This window comes from Sturnira hondurensis, unplaced genomic scaffold, assembly GCF_014824575.4.
Source record: "Sturnira hondurensis isolate 20B ecotype Veracruz unplaced genomic scaffold, ASM1482457v3 Scaffold0000867, whole genome shotgun sequence".
NCBI classification, from domain to species: Eukaryota; Metazoa; Chordata; class Mammalia; order Chiroptera; family Phyllostomidae; genus Sturnira; species Sturnira hondurensis.
In genome coordinates, this window is record NW_028073498.1 from 2,015,658 (window position 1) to 2,038,484 (window position 22,827).

Consider the following 22,827-nt stretch of genomic DNA (forward strand, 5'->3'; position numbering starts at 1 on the left):
AGCAAATAACTAGAACAGGAACAGAATCACAGGAATGGAGATCGCATGGAGGGTTACCAGTGGGGAGGGGCAGGGGGGAGAAGGATGGAAAAGGTACAGAAAATAAGAAGCATAATTGATAGGTACAAAATAGGGGGAGGTTAAGAATAGTATGGGAAGTAGAGAAGCCAAAGAACTTATACACATGACCCATGGACATGAACTTAGAGGCAATTGCTGGAGGGAAGTGGGGTAGCAGGCGGAGGGGGATGCAAAGGGAAAAAATGAGGACAACTGTACCAGGATAATTAATAAAACACACTTAAAAAAGAAGAAGAAAGGAAAAGAGGCAGAGAGGGCAGGAAAGAGCTCGAGGTTCAAAGAAGCAGGGGCTGCCTGAGGGCCGAGGGCAAGGGGCAGAGAATGGGGCAGGGCTGTGCCCACAGGGCCACCTTACTGCCCGTCTGAGCTAGGGAGTTTGGGGTCCCCCACCCTGCCCCGGTCATGCCCCTGGCCCTCGGCCCTCAGGCAGCCCCTGCCTGGGCCACATCCTGCCTCCTCGAACTCAGAGAGCCTGACCCTGAGAGGTGGCAGTGTCAGGCCCCTGGAGTGACCACAGCCTTACTAAGGGGCTGGACACCCCCAGCCCAGGGGCTTCCTGCTTTGCTCCACTCCCGATGAGGCCTGGTCGGGGAAGTGTTTGGAAACACAATGATCCATCTGCTAGCTTGGAGTTGCCACCCAGGGCCAAAGGCATCCAGGCACGTCATTTGAAGGCTTTCCTGGGGTCTTTTCTCGGTATTGTTAATCAGACAGAGAGCTCCTTGAGGGGAATCTCAGGGACCAGCATCAAACCAGATCCCGAGGGGACACCACTGTCAGTAACAACCACCAATGAGCATGCACAGGACAGCAGCAGTGCTCTTTGCCCGCTCTCAGTGTGCACTGGACGGTCCATGGCACCTGGCCCTCTACTGTTAATTTGCAGATCCCCTTCCCAGCAACCCTATGAAGTGGGTGCTCCCACTGAGAGACAGAAAGCAGGGGCACAGAGACGCTACACGGCTGCCAGAGATGGGATGCGCAGCACAGAGGGCTCTGGCTGTGCAGGCCTTCTGTGGATAGGTAGGCCGGAAACGCTGCCCAGACAGGTGGGTTCCCGTGGGAGTGGAGGCTGGAGAAACAACGTGCTGGCCCCGTGAGGTCTCCTGAGCCGACCATGGTGCACGGCTGGGAGGCAGGAGACAGTGTGCAGCCCCCCATGTGAGCACACGCGAGTCGCTGTCCCTTTCTGAACCACTGTCCTGTGCCATCTTGCGTGTGAACCTCATGGAATTTCAGGAACTGGAATCCACATGTTTTCAATCAGGTTTCACAGCTGCTGCCAGTTATACTCTGCAGCTGGCTGGAGACCCAGTGGCTCTGTCCCCCTGGCTCCTCCCTCCCCGTGGGTAGGTGGCTGATGGGGAGGCGTGGGGCTGGGGATGAGGGTCAAGGGAGGGGGGGTTCTCACAAGAGACCTCCCAGAAGCAACACCGTGGGACCATCTCTAAGCGTCTCTTGCCTCCCCTGACCCTTATAACCCACAGCCAGTTAAATGTCAGTACCCATTCTACAGAACAGAACCAAGGCCGAATGTGCTGCCACAGCTTTGCCCTCCTCTGATGCCTCCCCCAGCATCAGCTAGGGCTCCATGCGAGCACCCGACGTGTCTGCTGCCGGCCTTCAGCCCCAACCACACCTCCAACTCTGGCTTGGTCTCTGGGGAACTTCCCCCAACCCTGGGCCTCTGGTTTGGCAAGACTGGTCCTATACCCTAGCTGCAGGGATGGGTGGGTGCCCCAGACCATCCTGGCCTCAGCGATTGGTTCAGGGAGTCTATGGAACCCCAGTTCAGCCAGTGAGACTCGACTATGGGACTTCTCAGGATTGGCCTGAAGCCTGTCCTGCTGCTGAGAGGGAGGCCCTGCCTGAGCACAGAGCCCACCCGGAGAAGTGGGAGGACCTAGACCACATGGCTGGAGCCCTGGATCCAGCTGTACCTGAAGGCAATGCCCTCCCCTAGACTTTTCACTCACATGAGCCCTTAATTCTGTTGGAGTCAGGGCCAGACTGAACTAGGGCTTCCCTAGTTGCAACAAAGGATGGAGGACTCCCTGTATCAAGCCAAGCCATTGATGCCTCAGAAAGAAGCCAAGCGGCTTATCCCTTTGCTGGAACAAGGTACGGGGCCTGGCCTGCAGGCTCAAGAGACCAGGAGTGCGGACAGACGCAGGGGCAGCAATGCGGGGAGCCACCATAAACTTGATGTGAGCCCAGCATGTGCTGGTTTACAGAGGGCCTCGCCTGTCCCTACACTGGAACTCTCAGACTCTCCACATTCTGTACCAAGTTCAAGAGCAGAGTACTTGTATCCAAATCAAGGGGAGCACTGACAGCCCCAGGGACCCTGAACCCACTTGACCTGTTCCATCTCCCTACCTTCCTCATCCCCATAGCCTCTCTAAACTTCCCTCATGCTCCTACCAACCCCCTCTCCAGACTGGCCCCTAATGAAGCCGGCCTTCATGGGGGTGTCTATCCAGGATCCCCGCCAAAAGAGTCTGCCCTCCCATCTGCCAAACCCTCCTCACCTCTAAGGCCTAAAGTCACCCTAAGGTCCCACCTCCTTGAGGAAGCCACCCTTAGAGAGGCCACACCATCCCTCAGACGACTGGAAGTGGAGGGTGTGGCCACCTTCCTCACCCTCTTCCCTTCCGCAGAAAAGCTAGAACCCTACTCCCAGCATCCTCCACACCCCCACTTGCTTCCCCTGGGGCCTCCGGGGAAATAGGGAAGTGACCCAAGACTCAGGCCCTAGCACCTGCCTTCCCAGAGACACTGCCCTAGCCTCGACCAAGACCATCGCCGCCTTCCAGCTCCTCAGGGGCTCGGGAGGATGTTTAGACCCCACTGCCCGCCGCCCAACTAGAGGCATGGCGCCTCTACAGCTAACTGGCACTCAATTAAATGGCAAATTAAGCATCAGCTCAGAGCCTTCCACAGGCCCAGGGAGGGGGCTGCCTCTTCTCCTCCTGGATTACCGGAACGCTCTGAGACAGGCCCTCTCTGTGCCCCCACCCCAACTCCTGGTCCACAGAGCCACAGAGCCACAGCCCCGGGAGAGTAGGCTATGAGGGCTCAGCGGGAGAAACACCTCTAGGCCGATGGGTTCCTGTGCATGTCAGGACCTGGCACCAAGGTACCCTCCCCAGCAAAGCCCTCCTGGCCCACCTAGCCTTTTAGGGGGCACCTACTATGTGCCAAGTGGGAAGTTAATGCCTGACAGGTGTAATCTCAGATCCCCACCACAGCCTTTAAAGTAGGCCCCACTTTACAGATGGGGAAACAGGTACCGAGTGCTTTGGTGGCTTGCCTAGAACCACGCAGTCATAACTCACAACCAGGTCTCGGCTCCTAATGGGGAGGGCAGAATCATGTCTGACTAGGCTCTTTCCCAGTGCCTAGTATGGACCCAGGCATACAACAAGTGTTCAATAAATACTGAATGCACTGTGCGGAGGCTGGGTCCCCCTTGCCTCACTACCCCTCAACTTACAGCACAGGAGGCTGGCTGCCAGCTCAAATGCTTCCCACTGTGTACACTGCCCTGGGCCAGGGGCTGGAAGAAGATGTGGACCCCAAACAAGATCAGGAGCCCTGGTCAGCCCGGGCTGGAAATCCCAACGTCTAGTGCAGAGGCTTGGGGCCTTCCCTAGCACTGGAAACCCATACTATTGCCTCACTGCTCTGAGTGACGCATTGCTCTTGCTGGACTCCTCTTCCACAAGCACTTCTGAGGCTCGGGCTGGGTGCTGAGGCTGAAAGATCCCAGGTGTGGGCCATGGCATGGTACCTGCTGTGGACAGACAAGGCTTCGAGGCTTCCTGACAAGGTTCTCTGAGCCCAGTGCCAAGAGGCTGGGGCAGCTGCTGGAATGTATGTCTACAACGGGGCCCCAGTGGCCACCTTCTGCTGGGAGCCAGGGCCCCTGGGGCATACTGACTACCTCAGTTGTGCCGTCTAGAAAATGGGCGGAAACATCCCTTTGCTAGAGGGATGAGTGGCAGGCAGCAGCTTGGGGTCTTGCCCTGGCCCCGTGCAGCCCTGATACGAGTCCGAGGGCCCAGCAGTCAGGTCTGACAGGAGATGAGCTGTGGTCTCAGGGCCCTGGGGCCCCTGCCCCTGGCCCAGCCATCCCACCTGGCTGGGCATTACCACCTCGGCCGAAGTCTTGGGAATCCCATTTGGTCATCCCTGGCACAAGGCTGGAATGGCCTTTGAGGCTCTTTGGCCTAAGGCGAGAAAGGCCACCCTGCAAGTGAACACACCCCAGAAACAACCAATGAAAGGTATGTGGCATTTCCGTTTGTATTTTTCCTCCTATTCCCTGCTCTCCCAACACACCCGGCCCCAGCGTAATTGATTAAATCCAGCCATCTCCTAGCACTGGGGAGGCCTGGCCCACGGCCAGCGCAGAATCAGCCTGTGGAGCCCAAGGGACCACCATGAGCAAAGCAGAAGAACCCAGGGGCGGGTGGTTCCTGAGGCAGCATGCCCTCTTAACCCAGGGAAAGCCTGGCACCCCCTGCCCTGGGTTCCCAGTGCCAATGGGGAGACTGAGGAAGGAGCCTTTCAGCCCAGCTTCTTCGTTGGGGAAATGGAGAACAGGGGCTTAGAAGAAGCAGTTTGGATTCAAGACCCAAGTCTGGTACCCCCTAGAGTTGCTGAAAATGTTGGTGGTGAAATTCAAACCTAGCCGGTACGATATGTGGGAAGGGGCTCTCCTACTGCGGATGAGAGCGTACACACCAGCTTAGTCTTTCTGGAAGGCTGCTGAGCTAAAGATGTGGAAAATACAGCCACACTTACACCCCAAAACGCCATTTTTAAGAATCGGTCTGCAGGGAATAATTGGGGATGTTCACAGCGCCCTGCCTATGTTAGCATGTGAAAAAGGAACGCAAAGTGGTCCGCATGTCCAACAGCGAGATCGGTTAAGCGTGCTGCCGTGTGCCGAGCCCAGCACAGCTGTGAAATCCAGGGCCAAAGAAGAAAATTTAACGACGTGGAAATGTTCTCAACACATTACATTTTAAAAAAGGTAACAAAGCAGGGAAGGCAGTGGGCGTCCCCAGGCCTGGCTTACCGTGGGATTTGGTGAGGCCTCACACTGAGACTGGTTGGAGACGCAGGTGTGCTGCTGGGTGCACCAGAAACAGGGCCACTGTGCTGACAGGCAGCTGGTGCAGCTGGAAGACAAGGGGCCCCTCAGATACTCAGGACCCCGGCCCTCCCTTCATCCCTGCCCCCTGCAACTGCAATCCGGGAGGCAGATCCCAGCACAAGGGAAGAATGTGTTTCTCATCATCAGAGCTCCCAGGAAGGGTTGTGCACTTTGTAGGGTAGTGAGTTCCCTGCTGTGAGAGGTATGCAAGGAAGAAATAGGCAAGTACGGCCTTTCGGAGACTAAATTAAGCGTAATCAAGCACTTCTCTCTACCCCTACCAGACTAGGTACTTACAGAGGACAAACACTTGGGTGCTAAGAGTTTGTTGCCCGAAGAAACGAGTTGGCGAGTGAACAACTGCAGATCATACCTACTTCTGGGACCCTATCATTTTTCTCCCAAAGGCTTCCCAGGCTTCCCTAAGAGAGAAAACCTCCTCCCACCACCCAGAAGCAAGCCCCCAACCCACTCACGCCGTGTGGGGGTACACCTGTCCGATGCGACTGCAGTCATAGATGGTGAAATTGGCCCTGACGATGCTCCGCCCATTGACTCTCACAGACATCTCCACGGTCACGTGGTCTGGAATGGATCAGGGGAGCCAAGGAGAGGAGGACAAGGGGCAGGGGTCTCCATTGACATCAGAGGCTGTGATATCAGGACCTCCATGCCTGAGATCCACCATTACACCCCTGAGGGGCTGGCATCTGTGGGTCCCCAGAGAGCTGCTCCCCCAGCCCAGTGAATGGAGAGCTTACCTTGGTGGGGCAGGAAGGTGGGGAACTGGGTCTTCGGTAAGAGTTTGCAGTAGGCGATCTGGTGGCCGAAGGCAGGGCCTGGGACCTGGACCTCAGTGCGGATGTTGTTCCCATAGTCACAAGCCATCTCCAGGCCACTGAGGCTGGGCAGGCTGCCAGAGATCTGGAGGATCATGCCCTGGGGGCAAGGGACCCTTAGCTGGGGGGAGGGGGGCAACTCTCCCCTCACAGCCCCACCCCCAGCCTGGCAACCCCTGGAAAAACCAGTAGTGGTGCCAGTGGCTGGGACTCTACTTGCAGCTTACATGTGATTTCCTAGGCTTCAGTCTCCCTCCCCCCTCCCCCTTCCCCCGCAAAATGAAACTGACCTTACAGTAGCCAAGGAGGCGCTGCATGATCTGACCCATGACCTCTCTCACCCCATCCCCTAATGCTCTCAAACCCACCAACCTTGTTCTCACCTCAGGGCCTTTGCCCTGTTAGTTCCCTCTACCCAGAATCCTCTCCCCAGATATTCACCCTGGCTCACCTACTTCGTATCTTTACTCGAATGTCACCTTTGCAGTGAGCTCCCCACGCTGACCTGGTCTAAAATGTCAGCACCCCTGACTCCATCTTTGCCCCTTCCTCTGTTCTGCTCTGCTTTTCTCCACAGCACTCATTGCCAACCTGACATGTCATCTTGCTTATTCTTTCTCACCCTGTGGGAATGTCAGCTCCTCAAGGGCCAGGGATTTGTCTGTCTTGTTCACTGCTGTGCCCACCCAGGGTCTAGAACAGTAATATCCTAAATGAATAAACGGATGGATGGATGGATGGACGGATGGACAGATGAACCTATGCCCCGTCTCCTTGACGAGTTGAAGCGCATGAAGAATCATGGCATGCAATAATGCAAAGGGGGGCTTGGAGGGGCCCCAGGCCCCATCCAGCCTATCAGAACCATCACCTCCCCACAGGTGACAGATGGGGATGCCCACCTCAGAAAAGTCACTGAGGGTGGGGCTCGGTAGGCCCCAGCCCTCTGCCAGGGTCTCGACCACCCTCTTCCCCCAAGTGCCTGCTGTGGGCGGGGAGGGGGCTGAGGCAGCTCTAGGCCCTCCTAGGCACGGGAGAGGGGAGACCCACTTGCCCCCACGCTACAGGTTCGTCTGTTTCTAATAAGGAGAAATAGCAGCCTGGCACTTGGTGTTCCTCCCTCCACCCACTCTCTTGCTCTGGGGCCCAGAAAGGCATAAAGGTGAGGTGGGGGTGGGGTTCATTCTTCTCCTATCCTGCAATTTGGGCCCTTCTTCCTGGGACTCTTGAACCCGTCCACGTGAGTTCAAATCCCAGCTCTGCCACTCTCTAGCTGAATGACCTTGAACAAGTCCCTTTACCTCTCTGTGCCTCAGTTTTCTCATCTACAAAATGGGAATGTTAAAAGCACCTACTTCACAGGGTTGTATGAAGCCTAACAGAGGTGAACAGCATGCACACAGCATGTTCTGGCACTTGGTACGTGCTCAGGAAAGCCCAGTCACTCTCCCTGTATCACAGTTTGTCCCCAGTCCCTGGGATACTATGGGCAGGAGTCCCCACCACTCAGGGCTTGGGTGCCAGGTGAAGGGCAGCTCCCCACCCCGTACCCCCAAAATGGGTTCCAGCCCCCCACTCACTGGGTACTCCCGGTGCACATCGATCTCGGCAGGCAGGACCGTCATGGTGGGGCAGCGGCTGGGGCCCTCACTGGCGCTGGTCCAGAAATGCTGCTGGCTGGAATTGGCACAGTCCTGCTGCAGGGTGCACCTGGAGTGGCAGGACGCATGTCAGGACCCAGGTGGGCTCCTCCCCTGCCGCAGCCTCCTGGGCCCAGCCCCCGCCCGGGGCCTCACCGTGTCTCCAGGGCGCACCAGCCGCAGTAGGCGTCAGCTGCACCCACGCAGTCCCCGCAGGTGGTGTGTGCGGCACACGCAGCGACTTTCACCCTAACCATCTGGAGGCGGAGGTAGGGGCCCAGCTCAGTGGGGCTGCTGGCCCCTCCCCGGGCACTCAGCCTGGTGAGGGCCATGAGGAACTGGGGAAGCTGAGGCTTGACATTAGGACTGGGGAAACATGGGAGCAAGGCTTCCCCGCAGAGGTGAAGCATGAGCAGCCAAAGGAGGTAGGGAAGGAGGGCGCTCCTGGTGGGAGGGACAGTGTGCGCAAAGGCCGGGCAAGCAAGACACTCAGCTCACCCTGGGATCCTGTCAGGCCGGGGCACTGGCCTTACCTGGTGGGATGTCATCACATAAAGGTAACCAGAGTCTGCGGGGTCAAACTGCATGATGTGGTGCACAGGCTCCCCGTAGGCCACCGTCACTACCCGCCTGCTGACCACCTGCATGCTCTCGTTCAGGTTGATCTGGGGGTGGGGAGTGGCTGTCAGGGTGACAGCCAGCAGGGGTCCCAAAGCAGGGGGAGGCCCAGCACAGGAGCTGCCTGCCGCCCACCCAGCACAGGGGACCTGACCCAGACCCGGGGGCTCAGCCTCCCTGTCCTCTGGGGCACTCCCGGGACTGGCGGGAAGTCACAGGCATGGAAGGTCAGTGGGTCCAGCCTCTACACTTTTGCCTCCACTGTGCTCCTACCAGGAGCTCCCTCTGCTCCTCACCAGCACATCCCACCCTGTAAATACATACGGGTGTTACAGTTTATAAACATTCCCTGGGAGGCTGTTTGGCATCCTGCCTAAGAGCAGAAATTTGGTCTTGGATCCTGGCTTTGACATTTGCAAGCTGTACAAATGGACAACTTGCCCAAGGCACTCCCCTCTGAGCCTTAGTTTCCCGGGCTAATGGGACTAATGACAGTGCCCGCCCCGCAGGACTGTGGGGAGCTCCGAGTGAGAAGACGCAAGCCAAGTGCTAATGGGATCACACTGCTCATTCCTCCCCACTTCACAGATGAGGAAACCGGCACTCAGGGGGGCCGCGGGACTTGACAAGAATCATAAAATGAAGATGCCTCAGAGCCAGGATACACGCTTTGGCCTGTCTGACCCCAGAGTCCAAGGCTGGGGCTGGGGCGTGGGGCCCAGTGTCCAGGCAGGAGGGCAACCAAGACTAGCTGAGGCCTGGAAGCCCCTCTGGCTGAGGGCCCCTCTGCATGTCCTTCAGAGTCCCATCAAGCGGCTTTTCTGACTGGCCTCACACATTCCCGGCATGCTGCCTTTTGGAGGCCCCAGCAGGCCCTGAGCTGGAACCATGGTCAATGCCTTCCTAGGGCTTCCTACTCCCAGACCTCCTTGGCAGGCTCTGAAACCCTTAGTTAGCAGCTCCTTCCTGATTATGTAATAAACTTGCCATAGCATTCAAGGCCCTGACAATCTGACCCCAACTCACTCTGCCAGCCTCATCTTCACCCACTCAATCCAACTCACCAAGTCCATTTCCAGGCCTTTCCCCAGCTGTGCCCCTTTCTGGAATATCTCTCCCCTCCTACCCACGTGCAAATGAGGCCAACAGGCTCTGTTCTCCCCGTGTCTCCTCCAGAAAAGCTGCCCACATGCCCTCCACACACTGAATTCAAATTACTCTCTCCCCAGGTCCCCACAGGCTCTGGCCCAGCCCGAGACACCCCTAGTCCAAGGTGGCCTCTTGGCAGAGCCTATCCCAGGCAGCCTGGCCCAGGCTCAGCATGCTGCCCTCAGCCACACCCCCATGCATCCAGCAGAGATTTCTACTCCTTCAAATGTTTACTTAGCACCTACCATGCTCCTGGCCCTGACCTAGCAGGAGCTAGAGCCTGCGCAGTGTGGGACGGCAGAAGAAAAGGCTGAGGGGCAGTGTGTGCTCTGGGCCAGTTGGGCCTGAATTCAACCCCAGCGCTCGCTGTGTGACTTCAGGGTTACTGTTTTCCCTCTCAGAGCCTCAGTGTCCCCATCTGTGGGACAGGAGTTGTGGCCCTGCCTCCCTTGCAGGGGTGTGAAAATTAAATGAGATAATGCCCAGGACGTGCCCTTCGAGGCTGGGGAGACATTGGGTGCCCAATAATTGCAGCTTCCCGCCCGGACCAGTGTGGCTCAGTGGGTTGGGCCGTCGTCCCATAAAGCAAAAGGTCACCCACCGGTTCAATTCCCAGTCAGGGCAGAAGCCTTGGTTTCAGGCTCCAATCCTCGGTGCCTTTGAAAGGCAACTGATTGATGTTTTTCTCTCACATCAATGTTTCTCTCCCTCTCTTTCTCCCTCCCTCTTCCTCACTCTAAAAATAAATAAATCTTTTTTAAAAGCCAACATCTTCAAAAAAATTTGCAGCTTCATGGGCGGGGGTGGGAGAGGCTCCTTGCTTCTGACCACAGGCATCATCACAGGAGACTCTGACCACGGTCCTGACTGGTCCCCTTCGTTTCTCCTTGACAGACAAGGACACTGAGGCTCACTGAGGGTGAGAAGCAACTGCCCCCAGGTCACGCAGCTGGGAAGGCAGAGCCAGGATCCAAATCCAAGTGTCTTACCCCAAAACACGAGCCCCACTGCCTAAGGACCTTCATTGGGGTATTCAGAGGCTGAGGAAAACCTCCACCTCGAGTCTTGCTCCCACGCCTGGCACCTCCCCCACCTGTCAGTGGTCCAGCAGGGTCACAGGGCCAGGTGGGCTGGGCTCCCCCCCCCCCCCCCGCCCGCCAGCCTGTGGCGTCTGCCTGGGCAGCTGAGGGAATTAGGTTACCGGCTCTGAGTCAATTAGGCCAGGGCCTGGCATATACTGAAGCAAGGCCAGGCAGCTGACTTTCCCGACAGGCAGAGAATGGGAGGTGGCGGGGGGCAGGTCTGGGCCCTCACCTGGGGAACAGTGCAGGCCCTGTCCATCCCGCCCCACAGCGGGCATCGGACTCCTCTCACTGTCCCAGCTCTGGGAAACTTGGGTCCGGTTTTATTGCCCCCGGAAACCTGTCACCTGGGAGCTGGTGGGGGTGAGGGGCTCTTCCGAGGGTGACAGGTGGGGTGGGGAGGAAATGAGACGAGAGCCCCCACTTGCCAGGCTGTGGCGTCCCCCCATCAAAGCCCCACAGTGGTCTCAAGAGGCGGGGCTTATAGCCCTTCACAGATGGGGAAACTGAGGGCCAGAAAGAGAAAGTATGTTGCCCATGGTCAAACAGCCTGAGAGTGGCAGAGCCCAGAGACTTGAATGCAGCTCCATCTGCCCCAAAGCCCCAAGCCCAGAGACCCAGAAAGAAGGGCTGGCCCCGGACCACGGGATCCGTCCTCTGCATGATGGTGCGCTTATCACCATGAGCCAGAGGGGAAGAAACAGATGTGAAAACGCTTTGTGAAATGTCACGTGCTAGGTAAACCAGAGAAAACGAAGGCTAGTATTGGACCTCAGCCTCCCTGTTCCCCCACCCCCCGCAGCCTCCAGCCCCTGCCCTACCTTGAGCAGCCGCCCACTGACTGTGCCCAGGAAAACCACCGTGTAGTTGCTGACACTGGCCACGGCCACAGAGGAGAGGCCCGGAGCTCGGAACACAGGCGTGGCCTTCAGGGGCTGCAGGATGGACAGCGGGTGCTGCAGGTGGGCAGCTCCACAGTCTAACTGCTCCGGCTGCAGCTGGAAGAGAAACAGCAACTCAGACCTCAGCTCTGAGCCTTCTTCAGCCCTTTTCCCTACTGTGCGCACCTTGGGGCTCAGCACCAGGGCCTCCAACCTCCAAGTCCTGCTTCTGCTTTACAGGTCCAGCCCTGGACTGAGACCCCAACACAAGCAGGTCCCACCCTGGCCCCGGACTGACCCCTGACCTTGGCTGTAGTCACAAAATTGCCCTAAGATGATGTTTCAGGTATGAAGGAACCATATGGGAGGAGTTGTAGGTGGGGGGTCAGAAGTGCTGGCAAGGGGACAAGGTCAGGTGTGCAGGAGGCCAGGGAGGCCGGGGCAGGACTGGGCCTTACGCCCTTGGAGCTGCTCCACAGCTGGTCACAGCCCAGCAGAGCAGAGGGGCCCACATCAGACCCACCTTCTGACTCAACTTACCTGCTGACACCCCCAGAGCATCCCTCCTGCCTCGGCCGTGTCTCCACAACAACCATGGGAGTCTCTCCTCCCAGGGCCCCTGTTCTGACCCCACATCACCCAAAGTGCCAGCATCTCACGGGACTGCAGGCTGAGGCCTCCCAGACTGAGTCCCTCCCCTTCCCTCAGGCACACCCCCCCCCCCATCGACACACACTGCAGATGGGCCAAGTGTGGCAAGTGTGTTGGGATGCACAGTCTCCAGCCTGGCGCCGCCTCAGGCAGCAGACTCGTCCCACTTCACAGGAGCACGAGAGCTGTGACTGGTGACCCCAGTCCCAGCCATCCCCTGGACTTGCTCCACCTTCTCCACCTTTCTCCAGATCTTGTTGGTCCCCCACTAAATTTTCAAAAATACAAAACTGAGCCCCACAAGGCACCTTTGAGGAGATAACTGTGCAGAACTGTAAGGATGCAGACACAAGCACAGCTTAGAGAGACGGACGGCGGACACAACCTCACATCTGACAGAACTGAGCAGGTAAGTTATGTGAATTATGGCGCATCGTCCAGAAAGGATGCTCCCACGCGAGTGCCACCATGAATCTGTATGAACAGTGACAGGAAGGTATGTGGTTGAGAAAGGTCACAGGACGTTGTGGGGCATCTTGGTAAGACAGACACACAAACAGCCCGGTTGGTGCACAGTCACCGGCCAGGTTTACTGGAAACACAGTTGGTGAGGCCCGGCACTGACTCCCTGAATCCTGGGAGCTTATGAGGCCACAGGTCACAGATGGGGAAACTGAGGCTCAGAGGGGGTGGGGCCTGCTTCAGAGCTGCCATGCCATTCGTCTAGGACTGAAGCTGGCAGCAAACTTGAGCTCCCACTGATCCCCAGATGCCAGCATGTGGGCACCAGAGGCTCTGAGGAGACAATCAGAAGGTCACTGGAATACGCCTTAAGGTGTAGCTCTAGCCAGGCTTTTATTTTTCTTTATCTGAGCTGTTTGCAAACACAAACCACTGACTATGTGCCTGTGTGGTGTTTGCATGAAAGCTCAGCAAGTTTTCTAAACAACAAATACTGAGTCCTTCTGTCCTCCAGCAAATAAACAGAGCTGGGGCCTGACGGCTCTGGAGGGGGTTGGGGGCTGTTTCCCAGCACAACCCTGGAGACAGGCCAGGCAGAGTGCCCTGGTCAAGAATCCAGGGGTGGGGTAGTCTTCACTGGGATGGCTGGAGAGACCTAAGCTGGGCACTTCTCCAAGCCTCAGTATACTCCCCTATGAAATGGGTACACCCACAGCACTCACTCCAAGGAGCTGGGAGCAGATGATTCACTGTGAAGCCCAGGGTGCAGCCTAGGGTTGATGCCCCAGAAGTGTCAGCTGACACTGCTGCTGCTTCCAATACAACTGTCACCACGATTGTCATTGTGAAGGGGACGTGGGGCAGGTCACACCTACCTCAAAAGCTGACTGCTGCTGACCACCTGAAGGCGCCCACCCTCTTACCCAGGAGGCTCTCCCAGCCCCCTCTTCTATGGGTTCACCCTTGTCCCACACATTGCCCCTGAACACAGCTGCCAATTGAGCCCTTCCAACTGCAAAGAAGGTTCCCCCTCCCACTTTGAACACTCCAGTGGGGACACACAGAATAAAGCCTGAATCCTGGATCCTCCCATCAGGCCCCTGGGATCTTCCTGTCTACCCCACTCAGGCCACACTGACCTCATTTGTTTCTCAAACATTGCACGCTGGGTCCTGCCTCAGGGCCTTTGTCCCTGCTGTTCCCTCTGCCTGAAGTGCCATTCCTGGGACTGTCATATATAGTTGACCCTTGAACACAGGGGTTAGGGGCACCAACCCCCTCTGTGCAATTGAAAATCCATGTCTAACTTTTGATCCCCCAGTTGCCCCCAGGTACCAGAGGGGGACTGGTTCCAGGACCCCCTGCAGACACCAACTCTGAGACTGCTCAAGTGCCTTACATAAAATGGTGTAGGGTAATGCTGTAGCTCCACACCCGCAGACTCCCAGCCGCAGATGGAAAAGTGTTTTTGACCTGTAGTTGGTAGAACCCGTGGATGAGAAACCAGGGGATAGAGAGACAGCTGTGTGTTTCCGCAGATCTGTGTGTCAGCGAGCCCGGTGAGGCAGGCCTGTGTCTCTCAAGGGCGCTCTGTGACGGGCTCCCCCCGTTCTTCAGCTTCAGACCGCTCTGCCAGCCTTCATCCTGTGTGTGTCCCAATGGGGGCCACACCTGGAAAGAGGGCACTGTGCCATCTCCCCAGATGCCCCTCCCCATCCCAGGCCCATCCCCCAGCGACCCTGAGGCCACAGGGAGGAGGGAACAACCTCTGCTATCCCTCAAGCCCTGAGTCTGTCCATGAGGGACGCTTTTCCTAGGGGTTATGTAACTTGTCTTCACTGAATGTGGATTACTCGCACCATTAAACAATGAGTTGTTTCAAAATTAAAATTGTAACCCTTTGCCCAGACGATGTGACTTTCTTCACTGAGCTCCGAGAGGCATGGGATGGAAGGGAGACCTGGGAGGCCCTGATGTCACCTTTGGGACTTTTGGCCCAGGGTCCTGCGATGGGGGTGCGGGTGGGGGGTCCTGGGAAAAGCCGGACAGGCGCCCAGTTCCGGGTGACTTGTGGGCCAGGGCAGCAGAGGCTGAAGGGGGAGCATGCTGGGAATTCGGCTCTCGCCTGCCTGCCCTGACGTTCACAAGCCATTAATTTTGCGCTGAAGGAATTTTCTAAAAAGCCTTTCCTCCAACTTTTTTTTTCTCATCCTAAAAATAAAATTAAAAAAAAAATTTAAAAGGAGAAGTAACCCGTCGGCTGCTGCGAGTGATCTGTGTGCAAAGGAGGAAGCTGACTCCCCAACCGCCGAGGAAATCACAAGGCTTTGAACTGGCTCAAGAATGGAAGCTGGGCAGGCAGGAAATGCCTCCTCTGTTGGGGGGGAAGGGCTGCAGGCCCAGGAAATAGGGACAGTAGGCTTGGGGACCAGGCGGCCATCCCAAGTGTGGCCTCAGCCGAACTCGGTCTCCTGGGGCGGTCGGCTCCACAGGCCCGAAATACCACCCTGGCCAAACGCACTGCTCGAAAGTCCTCCCTCAACGCCGGCCTTCCTCCAAGTCTTACTCAGCGCCGGCCCCTCAGAAACAATGATGGCCCCCAGAACAGACGGAGAGCTGAACTGTCGCAGCAGCGCCCCCCAGTCCCCAAGGGTCACCTTTCCAAGAGCAAAGCTGGGTAGCCCCTCCCTGACTCAAACCTTTCTCCAGCTCCCACCTGTCCTCAGGATCCAGCCTGGCATTTAGGGCCTTTGTGATCTGGCCCCGCCAACTGGCCAGGCCCCAGGCTCCCTTCCTTCCTCTGCCCCAGCCTCTGCTCCGGCTGCACCAATCACTGCAGTTCCCCAAAGGTGGCCACATTCTCCTGGACCTTCCTGATGTTGTTTCTTCAGCAGCCGGTGCCCTTCCCACACCCTGGGCCACTCGTACTTCCCTGGCCCTCAGTTTCCTTGTCTTAACCCATGCGGTTCCCTCTGCCCGGCATGCCAGGCAGGAAGTTTTTAGCCAGACTTCAAAGTGTGGGAGCTTCAAAACAAGCTCCCTGCCTCTGTGAGGCGCACTGTGTCGTTCACCACCCTCACTTACCACGGCAGCACACGCATGAGCTTCTCCAGGGCAGAGCCGAGCTCTGGGGTGAGTGTTTAGTAAAGAAAGAAAACTCGTGTCGACCTAAGTGCAAACAACTGTATTCAGCCACTTCCTTTCCAAGCAGAGACGCTGAGAGCAACGCTGCCCCAGTGAGTGCCGGACAACGGAGGGACAGCTGTGGGTCCTGTGTGCCTGCTCTGCACGTGGCCGCACGGGGGACGCTGAGGTTCAGGCCCAGGCAACACCTGGCTGCCAGCTTGGATTCCTCTAAGAACTTTGGTTTACCCCTCTCTAACTGGGCTGGACAACAGCCTCTGGTTTCAACTCCTTTCTGAGAGCAGGGTGCCCCGGTCCCCTCCAGCTGGCTGCCTCCTGGGGCCAAAGCGCAGCTCTGCCCCACTCTGCCATTAAAACTCTGACACGTCGGTTTCACTACCAACTGTAATTGTGTTGACTTTCTTTCCCCAGGAAGCCAGTTGGAGCAACAGCTTCAAGAGCGGGGCTCCTTGGACCTCCCACATCCTGTCCGCAGGCCCCGCCACACCTCAGCCCGGCCGCATGCAGGGGGTACTCTGAAAAGGGTGAGGCGTCACTGGTGGGTGCCATGGCAGGCTACAAGACCCCGTGGCTCTGTCCCAGGTAGAGACCACAGTGGCTATGGGGCCTCTGTGTACCTTCCTGCCTCAAGTCTTTGATTGTTACTCAACTGTGACCTTGGGCCAGGCAGGTTTCCCTGCCAGGAGAGGAGAGCTCACCTCTGAGTGTGCAGTGGCTGCTGCAGACTGCCCGCCACTCACCACTCCTGGGCTGGAAGTCGGGCGGGCACCCTCCCCCTCACTCTCCACAGCAGCCAAAGGGAGCCTTTAAAACTGCGAAGCACTAAATGCAGAGGGGGATCCTGGAAAAGTAAAAGGATGTTCACAGAGTAAAACCTGGAGTTTGGTGGAGAGTGAAGTACTCACACTGGTTTCTTGGTTTAGACAAATGTCCTGCGGTGACAAAAGACCTTAGCAATGGGGGGGGGAATGGAGGGAGGGGGATGCAGGAAATACTTTTGGAACTTCCCTATAAATCTAAAATTATTCCAAAATAAAAAGTGTATTTAAAAAAATGCCAACCAGGTTGTACCCCTCCGTAGCTCAACAGTCTTCAATGGATCCCTAGAGCCCTCGACATAAACCCCAACTTTGCTTCTGGGCCCTCAAGGCCCTGCTGGATCTGGCCAGCCTCTCTGGCTTCCCTCAACATGGCATCCAGGCGAACTCCTCCCTCGGCCTCAAGAGCAGAGGAGGGGCCGGGAGGTTCCCCAGAGGCAGGGCTAGAGGAGAAGGAGCCAGTGGGAACCAGACAGGATACAGCGTCATAGGGCTCTGACAGGTACGGTCTGCAAGAGGCCTCAAAAGCCAGGCCTAGACAAAAGGGCCTGCGTTTTGCTTCCTGCAAAACCTAGTCAATTATCTCCTCCCCCCCACTTCTTCAGAAGCTCTGACTTTAAAGGGGAAGTGGTCTCAGGGTCACCCAAGCACACGGTCAGGTCAGAATGTGAAGCCTCACCTATGGCTCGCACACCCGACCTCCACCCTCCCACTTTAGTCTGTGGGGCCTCTCCAAACACTGCAGCTGCTGGGCTATGGTCCACTGAACCCCTGACCCCTGCAATGAGGGTAAACTGAGGCATGGAAAAAGCTATGGCCTCCTGTTTGCTGGTCCTGGGAGGGGTCAGGATGGACTCCATTCTGGGGGGCCTGTAGCAACGGCCCCCATACTAAGGAGGAAGCCACCTGCTGCCCAGAGAGGAAATACCAGCACCTCCCTGTGGGTGATCAAGATGCTCTCTTCCTGGAGGAGCCAGAGAACAACAGGCGGCCTGGCCCTGAGCTGGACAGGAAAAGCAACGTCTTGGGGAAACCAAGGCAAAAAGAGTGGCGGCAGCTTCCCCGGGGCACACAGCACAGCAGTTCCCCACCTTGCCGCAGGCCTCCTGAACCAGGCAGGACTGACGGACAAATGGCAATGAACACAGTTCAGCAAACCCTTCCAGAGCTTCAGAGAGGCCTGCCTCAGTTTCCCCACCTCCCTCTCTGGGGGAGGCAGGCCACTCAGCCCCAGAGCTCTGAGTTGAGCCAGGCCAGCTGGGCACCACCTGGAAGGGCTGTGTGAGTCGTTCAGCCAGGCTGCCCTGAACATGACCTACACACCATGCACAACCAGCACTGCAGACCCGCCGACAGGCTGGGCACAGCCCGCAGGGACCGCTCCCAGGCTGAAGGCAGAGGCCTGGCTGTACTGGGTTGGGGGCAGGGTGAGGGCACACACACTCTTGTTGTGCCCCTGTGCAAAAGGACGCTGAGGCTCCTCATGTACCAAGCTTCACTGCTCTGAACACAGTGGGGTGCCCCATCCCCTCTGAGCCTTAGTCTCCTCATCTGGAAGTGGGGAGAGTAACAGCAACTCCCATAAGAGATGTTCCCAGTTAGCTCTGCAGGCCACTGGGCAGAAGCCCGAGAACGGGGGAGCCCCACGACCAGCCATTCTACCACTCCCTGAAGTCAAGCATCTGAGGCAAGATCAGCAGTGCCGCTGGATACCGAGCAGGCAGAGGCCTGCTCTGCTCGGGGCCTGCCTGGGAACCACGGCCACAGCCGCTGACTCAAGCAGCCATTGTTTTGTTAGCTGGACATGGCCCTCAGACACCCAGCTCCCCCTCCTCGAAGCTGTTTCTCATTCCAGCCTAGCCTGGCCCCATTTCCAGCTTCCCCCTGCCCCCCCCTCACCGGTCCCAGAGGAGCACAGTGTGGGATGGGCAGCCAGCGACTCTTCCCTGGCCTCAGTGAAAAGTCACTCCCTCCCACCAGCTCTAATGGGGGGTGGGGTGGCAGAGTGCTGTGGCGCTGGCCCCTCCTTACCCGGAACTGCTTCTGTCCCAGCTTCTCCCCTGAAGGGGTGCAGGCTGCCTTCCTCCTCCTGGGGCTGAGGGGCCCTGAGGCTGGATCTCACACCCTCCTCCCCTGGGGGTGCTGGCCTTGGTCCCAGAGACATCATGCAACTGCTGTATGCTCAGCTGAGGGGACAGGGCTGGCTCCAGGCCCCCAGCAAACATCTCTAGGCCAGGTCCCACGTCCTGGTGACAGGGAAGCCACACATAGGTAGGTCCTTCTCTCTAGTTGCCCAGATTCCAGTTCAGAGACCACACCCAAGATGGAAAGCGACAATTTTACAACAATAACAATACAATAGAATCAACAATATGACAATACTAATTAGTCAGTTTACTTTGTGCAGAGATGTCTGCATGTACAACCTCATTTAACCCCCACCACAGCCTGGCAAGTTGATGCTACTGCACAGCAAAGGTAACCGGGCCACAGAGAAGTGAAGTGACTTGTCCAAAATCACACAGCCGTTATGTCCAAATGGGAATCTCAAACCTCAGCAGGCAGGCTCCAGAGTCCTCACCTTTCACCTCAGCCTGTCATCTCGGCTCTAGAGAGCACTGCCAGCAGCCGCCTGGAGCTGGAAATGCCCTGGGTTGCACGCTGGGAAAACAGGCCCATCAAGGAGAAGGCCACTTGTGGAGGCCTTGGTCACCTCAAACACAGATGGTGGACACGTCCTGAGAGGGGAATGGGGTGCAGGGATGAATGCTGAACCCCCTTTTGGCTCCTTTCCCTAGCCTGACCTCCACTTCAAGGCCTCTGCCCACTGCCCCCCCATTATTTACCGATCAGAGCAGAAAGTGCTACATGATTAATGCCCTACTGGGGCCTCGCTGGGCCTCCTAATGGAGCTCAGAGCTTCCTCCCTCCTCCGGCATGTGATTTATCGTGTTTCAGGGTAAAGGATGGTGGGCTGGGCGGGGTGAGCCACGCTGGCCCAGAGACGGGCAGACCCAGGTGGCATCGAGTGCCAGTGGGAAAGTGGGCGGTGCAGAGCCTGTCCCGGTGACCGGCAGGGTCGCTGGGCCAAGCACAGGCTTTGGACAGAAGAAAACAGCCTAACTCTGGGGGTAGTAGCCAGGATCCAAATCCATGTGGCTGGTACCAAGAGACTTTCCCAGCCTGTCCCCATGTGGGAACCTGGTTTCCATGGCAATCTCTACACTGTTGTCAGAGCCAGAGAGGCCCTGGGGAGCCGCCTGGTCCAGCCACCATGGGGGCTTTGAGCCAGAGCCTCTTGTTTCTGCCAGTACCAGGCAGGACTAATTCGGGGTCAGCACCCAGGATCCCTTCTAGAAACAGATTAACTATGTGTTGCTTTCCCCCCAAAGCCCTGCTGGCTCTCCGCAGCCCACAGGACAGCGTCCAAATCCTTGGCCCATACCCCAGACCCCACACACTCTCAGCTTCATCTCTGCCTGCTATCCAAGCCACATTCCACCACACCTCTGGGTCTCTGCCCCTGCCTTGTCCTCTGCCTGGAATGCCTTCCCCGGCCCCATCTGTCAAAGTCCTGCTCCAATGTCACCATCTTCCAGGAAGTCTTCCCTGATTCTCTCAGCTGAGGCTGGTCAGCGTGCAGCTCTGGCCACAGCATGTCCCCTGTCGTGATCTCCTCCCTGACCATCTGGGGGCTCCGGAAGGGTTGAGATGGGGTCTGATTCCTGCCTTCTGGGAGACTGCCACTTAACGAAGTGGAGCCCACCCACACCGCCAGACTTCAGAGCACCCTCTACCAGGAAGACAGGCGGGGCATGGGGCCCAGGAGAAGCTGGGCTGTGGTGGGCAAAGGGAGACAGCTGTAATCATGAGGAACAGGAGCGCCCATCTTGGGGGCCTGACCCAGTGTGGGACCATGCTGAACACGGGCGCTGGGCAGTTCTGCAGGCCCCACCGGAAAGCTCCCATCATTCCCCATGGCAGCCCCAGCTGGGGCAGAACTTCCCTGGGTCTCGGTCTCTCTACCTTCCAGAGGGACCCACTCACCCCTTCCCACTGTGATCTCAGGGCCCCACTGGTCAGTGTGCTGAGAGGAACCAGGGAGTGAAGGCGACAAACAGACTCCGCAGCCAGACACTGGCTCCACCTTCTGCCCACTGTGTGACCTCAGGCAGGTCACCCAGTCTCTCTGGGCCTCTGTCTCCCCTTTCTGTAGACTGGGGGTAAGACTCAATTCATTCTGCATCAGGCAGTATTAAAAGATACACTGTGGCCCTGGCTGGTGTAGCTCAGTGGATTGAGCACCGGCCTGTGAACCACACGATCTTGGTCGATTCCCAGTCAGGGCACAAGCCTGGGTTGCAGGCCAGTTCCCAGCAGGGGACGCACGAGAGGCAACCATACATTGATATTTCTCTCCTTCTCTCCTTCCCTTCCCCTCTAAAGATAAATAAATAAAAGATATTTAAAAAATAACTGTACTCTATCCTTAATCAGAATTAAAAAAAAAAAGATACACTTCGGGTAAAGAGCTTTGCAAAGTGCCCAACACAGAGTAAGTGCCCAAGAAGCAACAGCGGCAATGGTGGCAGGGCGAGGGCTTCCTTGCCACCCCCCACGGCCCAACCAGGTCGGGAAACTGAGGCCCAGAAAGGGAAAATGTCCCTGTTCCCAGGGCTTGGGCCTTCATGCTCCTTCCATATACACCATGTCTTTCTCCCTGAAGAGCCGGAACTCGGGCAGCCTATTTCCTTAACCTCCTTGAAAACCAGCAACTGTGGGCAGGCAACACGAACCCCTGTCGAGGGCACTTCTGCAGGGGCTGATGCTGTCTCACACGTGGCCTCCTCTGAACGTTGGCCACCCTATTGTTCCTTTTGCTGAGCCCTCTTTACAGACTGGAAAATGGAGGCCCACCGAGGGCTAGTGAGGTGCCCAAGGCCACAGCAAGGAAGGTGCTGAGCCAAGATTTGGATCCAAGGAGTTGGCAGCAGGGTCTAGCACTCACCCACCACTCTGGGCCTGCCTGAGTGTAGAGGTCTTAGCTATGGGTGTGGCCAAGCCCGTAACAGATCCTGGTCCACCCTCCTAGCACACACCAGATGGCAAGGTGCTGCCCTGGAGGACAGGAGAAAGACTGCCCACCGGTCCCAGTTCCCAGCATGGCCTGCACCAGGTCGGGCTGGGGTCGATGTGGAAAGGGACCTGTCAAGTCACCATTCACATTGACCATGTCCCTCATTCCCACACTGAAAAGGCCAGGGGCTCACTCCTTCCAGAGTCCTGGTGATTCCATTTTCAGAGATGAATGCAACCCCGAGGTCCCCTGCCTCTCCCACTTCTGAGGGAGGCCCCACCGGCCCCAGCCTCCCCCTTATGACCCAGCTTCTGCAGATGCCCCAGCCGGCTGCACCCCATTCTGGATCTGAGTCACTGCTGTGTCAGTTCCAGCTCCTGCCAGGGCCAGCTTGGGGGTGCTATCACAGGAGGGGTTTCTGTACAAAGGGCTCCACCCAAATCTCCAGGGGGTGGGGGGGTAACGGCAGAGAGCTCCCGACTAACACGGGCCAGTGTGGACTCAGAAGTCAGAGCCAGTCTGCAGATCCCGGCTCCCGCTTGCCAGCTGTGTGACCCTGGGCATCTGCGGTCCCAGGTGTAAACGTGGTATAACAGCACTTCTTGCCCCAAGAGGGCAAGGGGAGAGGGGGCTGTGGGCTCAAAGGCATTGGTGTTTGTTAGTGAGGGGCTGGCACAGTGTCCCTGCTCAGAACTCAGGGCTCAGGCCCAGAGAGCCAAGAGGGCACCTACCATCCGTGCACCCCTCAGCAGCCAGCAGCCAGCAGCCCTGTGCCTGCCCGTCCACAGCAGTGGCAGCAGACCCTCTCTTGCGTCTCAGCCTGTGCCCTCCTGCTTCTGAGCTCTCAGGGGGCAGGGGAAGGTGGGTGAGGGGCCACAGGTCTAGACACACCCTTGCCTCACCTTCTGGCCCAGGCCTGCTCACCTTCAGGGCCTGGTTTGATCCTCTAAAGCAGGGGCGTCAAACTCATTTTCACCAGGGGCCACATCAGCCTCGTGGCTGCCTCCAAACGGCCGGAATAATTTTAGGACTGTATAAATGTAACTACTCCTTAACTGTCAGGGGCTTGAAATTACATCCGACCCTTTGAAGGCAATCTCGAGGCTGATGTGGCCCCTGGTGAAAATGAGTTTGTGATGCCCCTGCCCTAAAGCATCCTCCCTCCTCTGAGCACTCCCGAGCCTGTCGGCTGTTCCACACACTGAACATACTTTTCTCTGG

General features: G+C 57.4%; 1 protein-coding gene across 1 annotated transcript in view; it reads right to left on the bottom strand.

Moving 5' to 3' along the window:
- The window catches only part of PLXND1 (plexin D1), a 52,507-nt gene that overhangs the window by 23,915 nt on the left and 5,765 nt on the right, over positions 1 to 22,827 (bottom strand). Inside the window, exons 2-8 of the mRNA XM_037051073.1 lie at positions 11,395 to 11,571; positions 8,258 to 8,389; positions 7,881 to 7,981; positions 7,665 to 7,794; positions 6,007 to 6,184; positions 5,722 to 5,830; positions 5,168 to 5,270 (exon numbers count right to left, since the gene is read on the bottom strand). Of these exons, the coding sequence (XP_036906968.1) occupies positions 5,168 to 5,270; positions 5,722 to 5,830; positions 6,007 to 6,184; positions 7,665 to 7,794; positions 7,881 to 7,981; positions 8,258 to 8,389; positions 11,395 to 11,571 (930 nt within the window). The remainder of the gene's footprint in view (positions 1 to 5,167; positions 5,271 to 5,721; positions 5,831 to 6,006; positions 6,185 to 7,664; positions 7,795 to 7,880; positions 7,982 to 8,257; positions 8,390 to 11,394; positions 11,572 to 22,827) is intronic.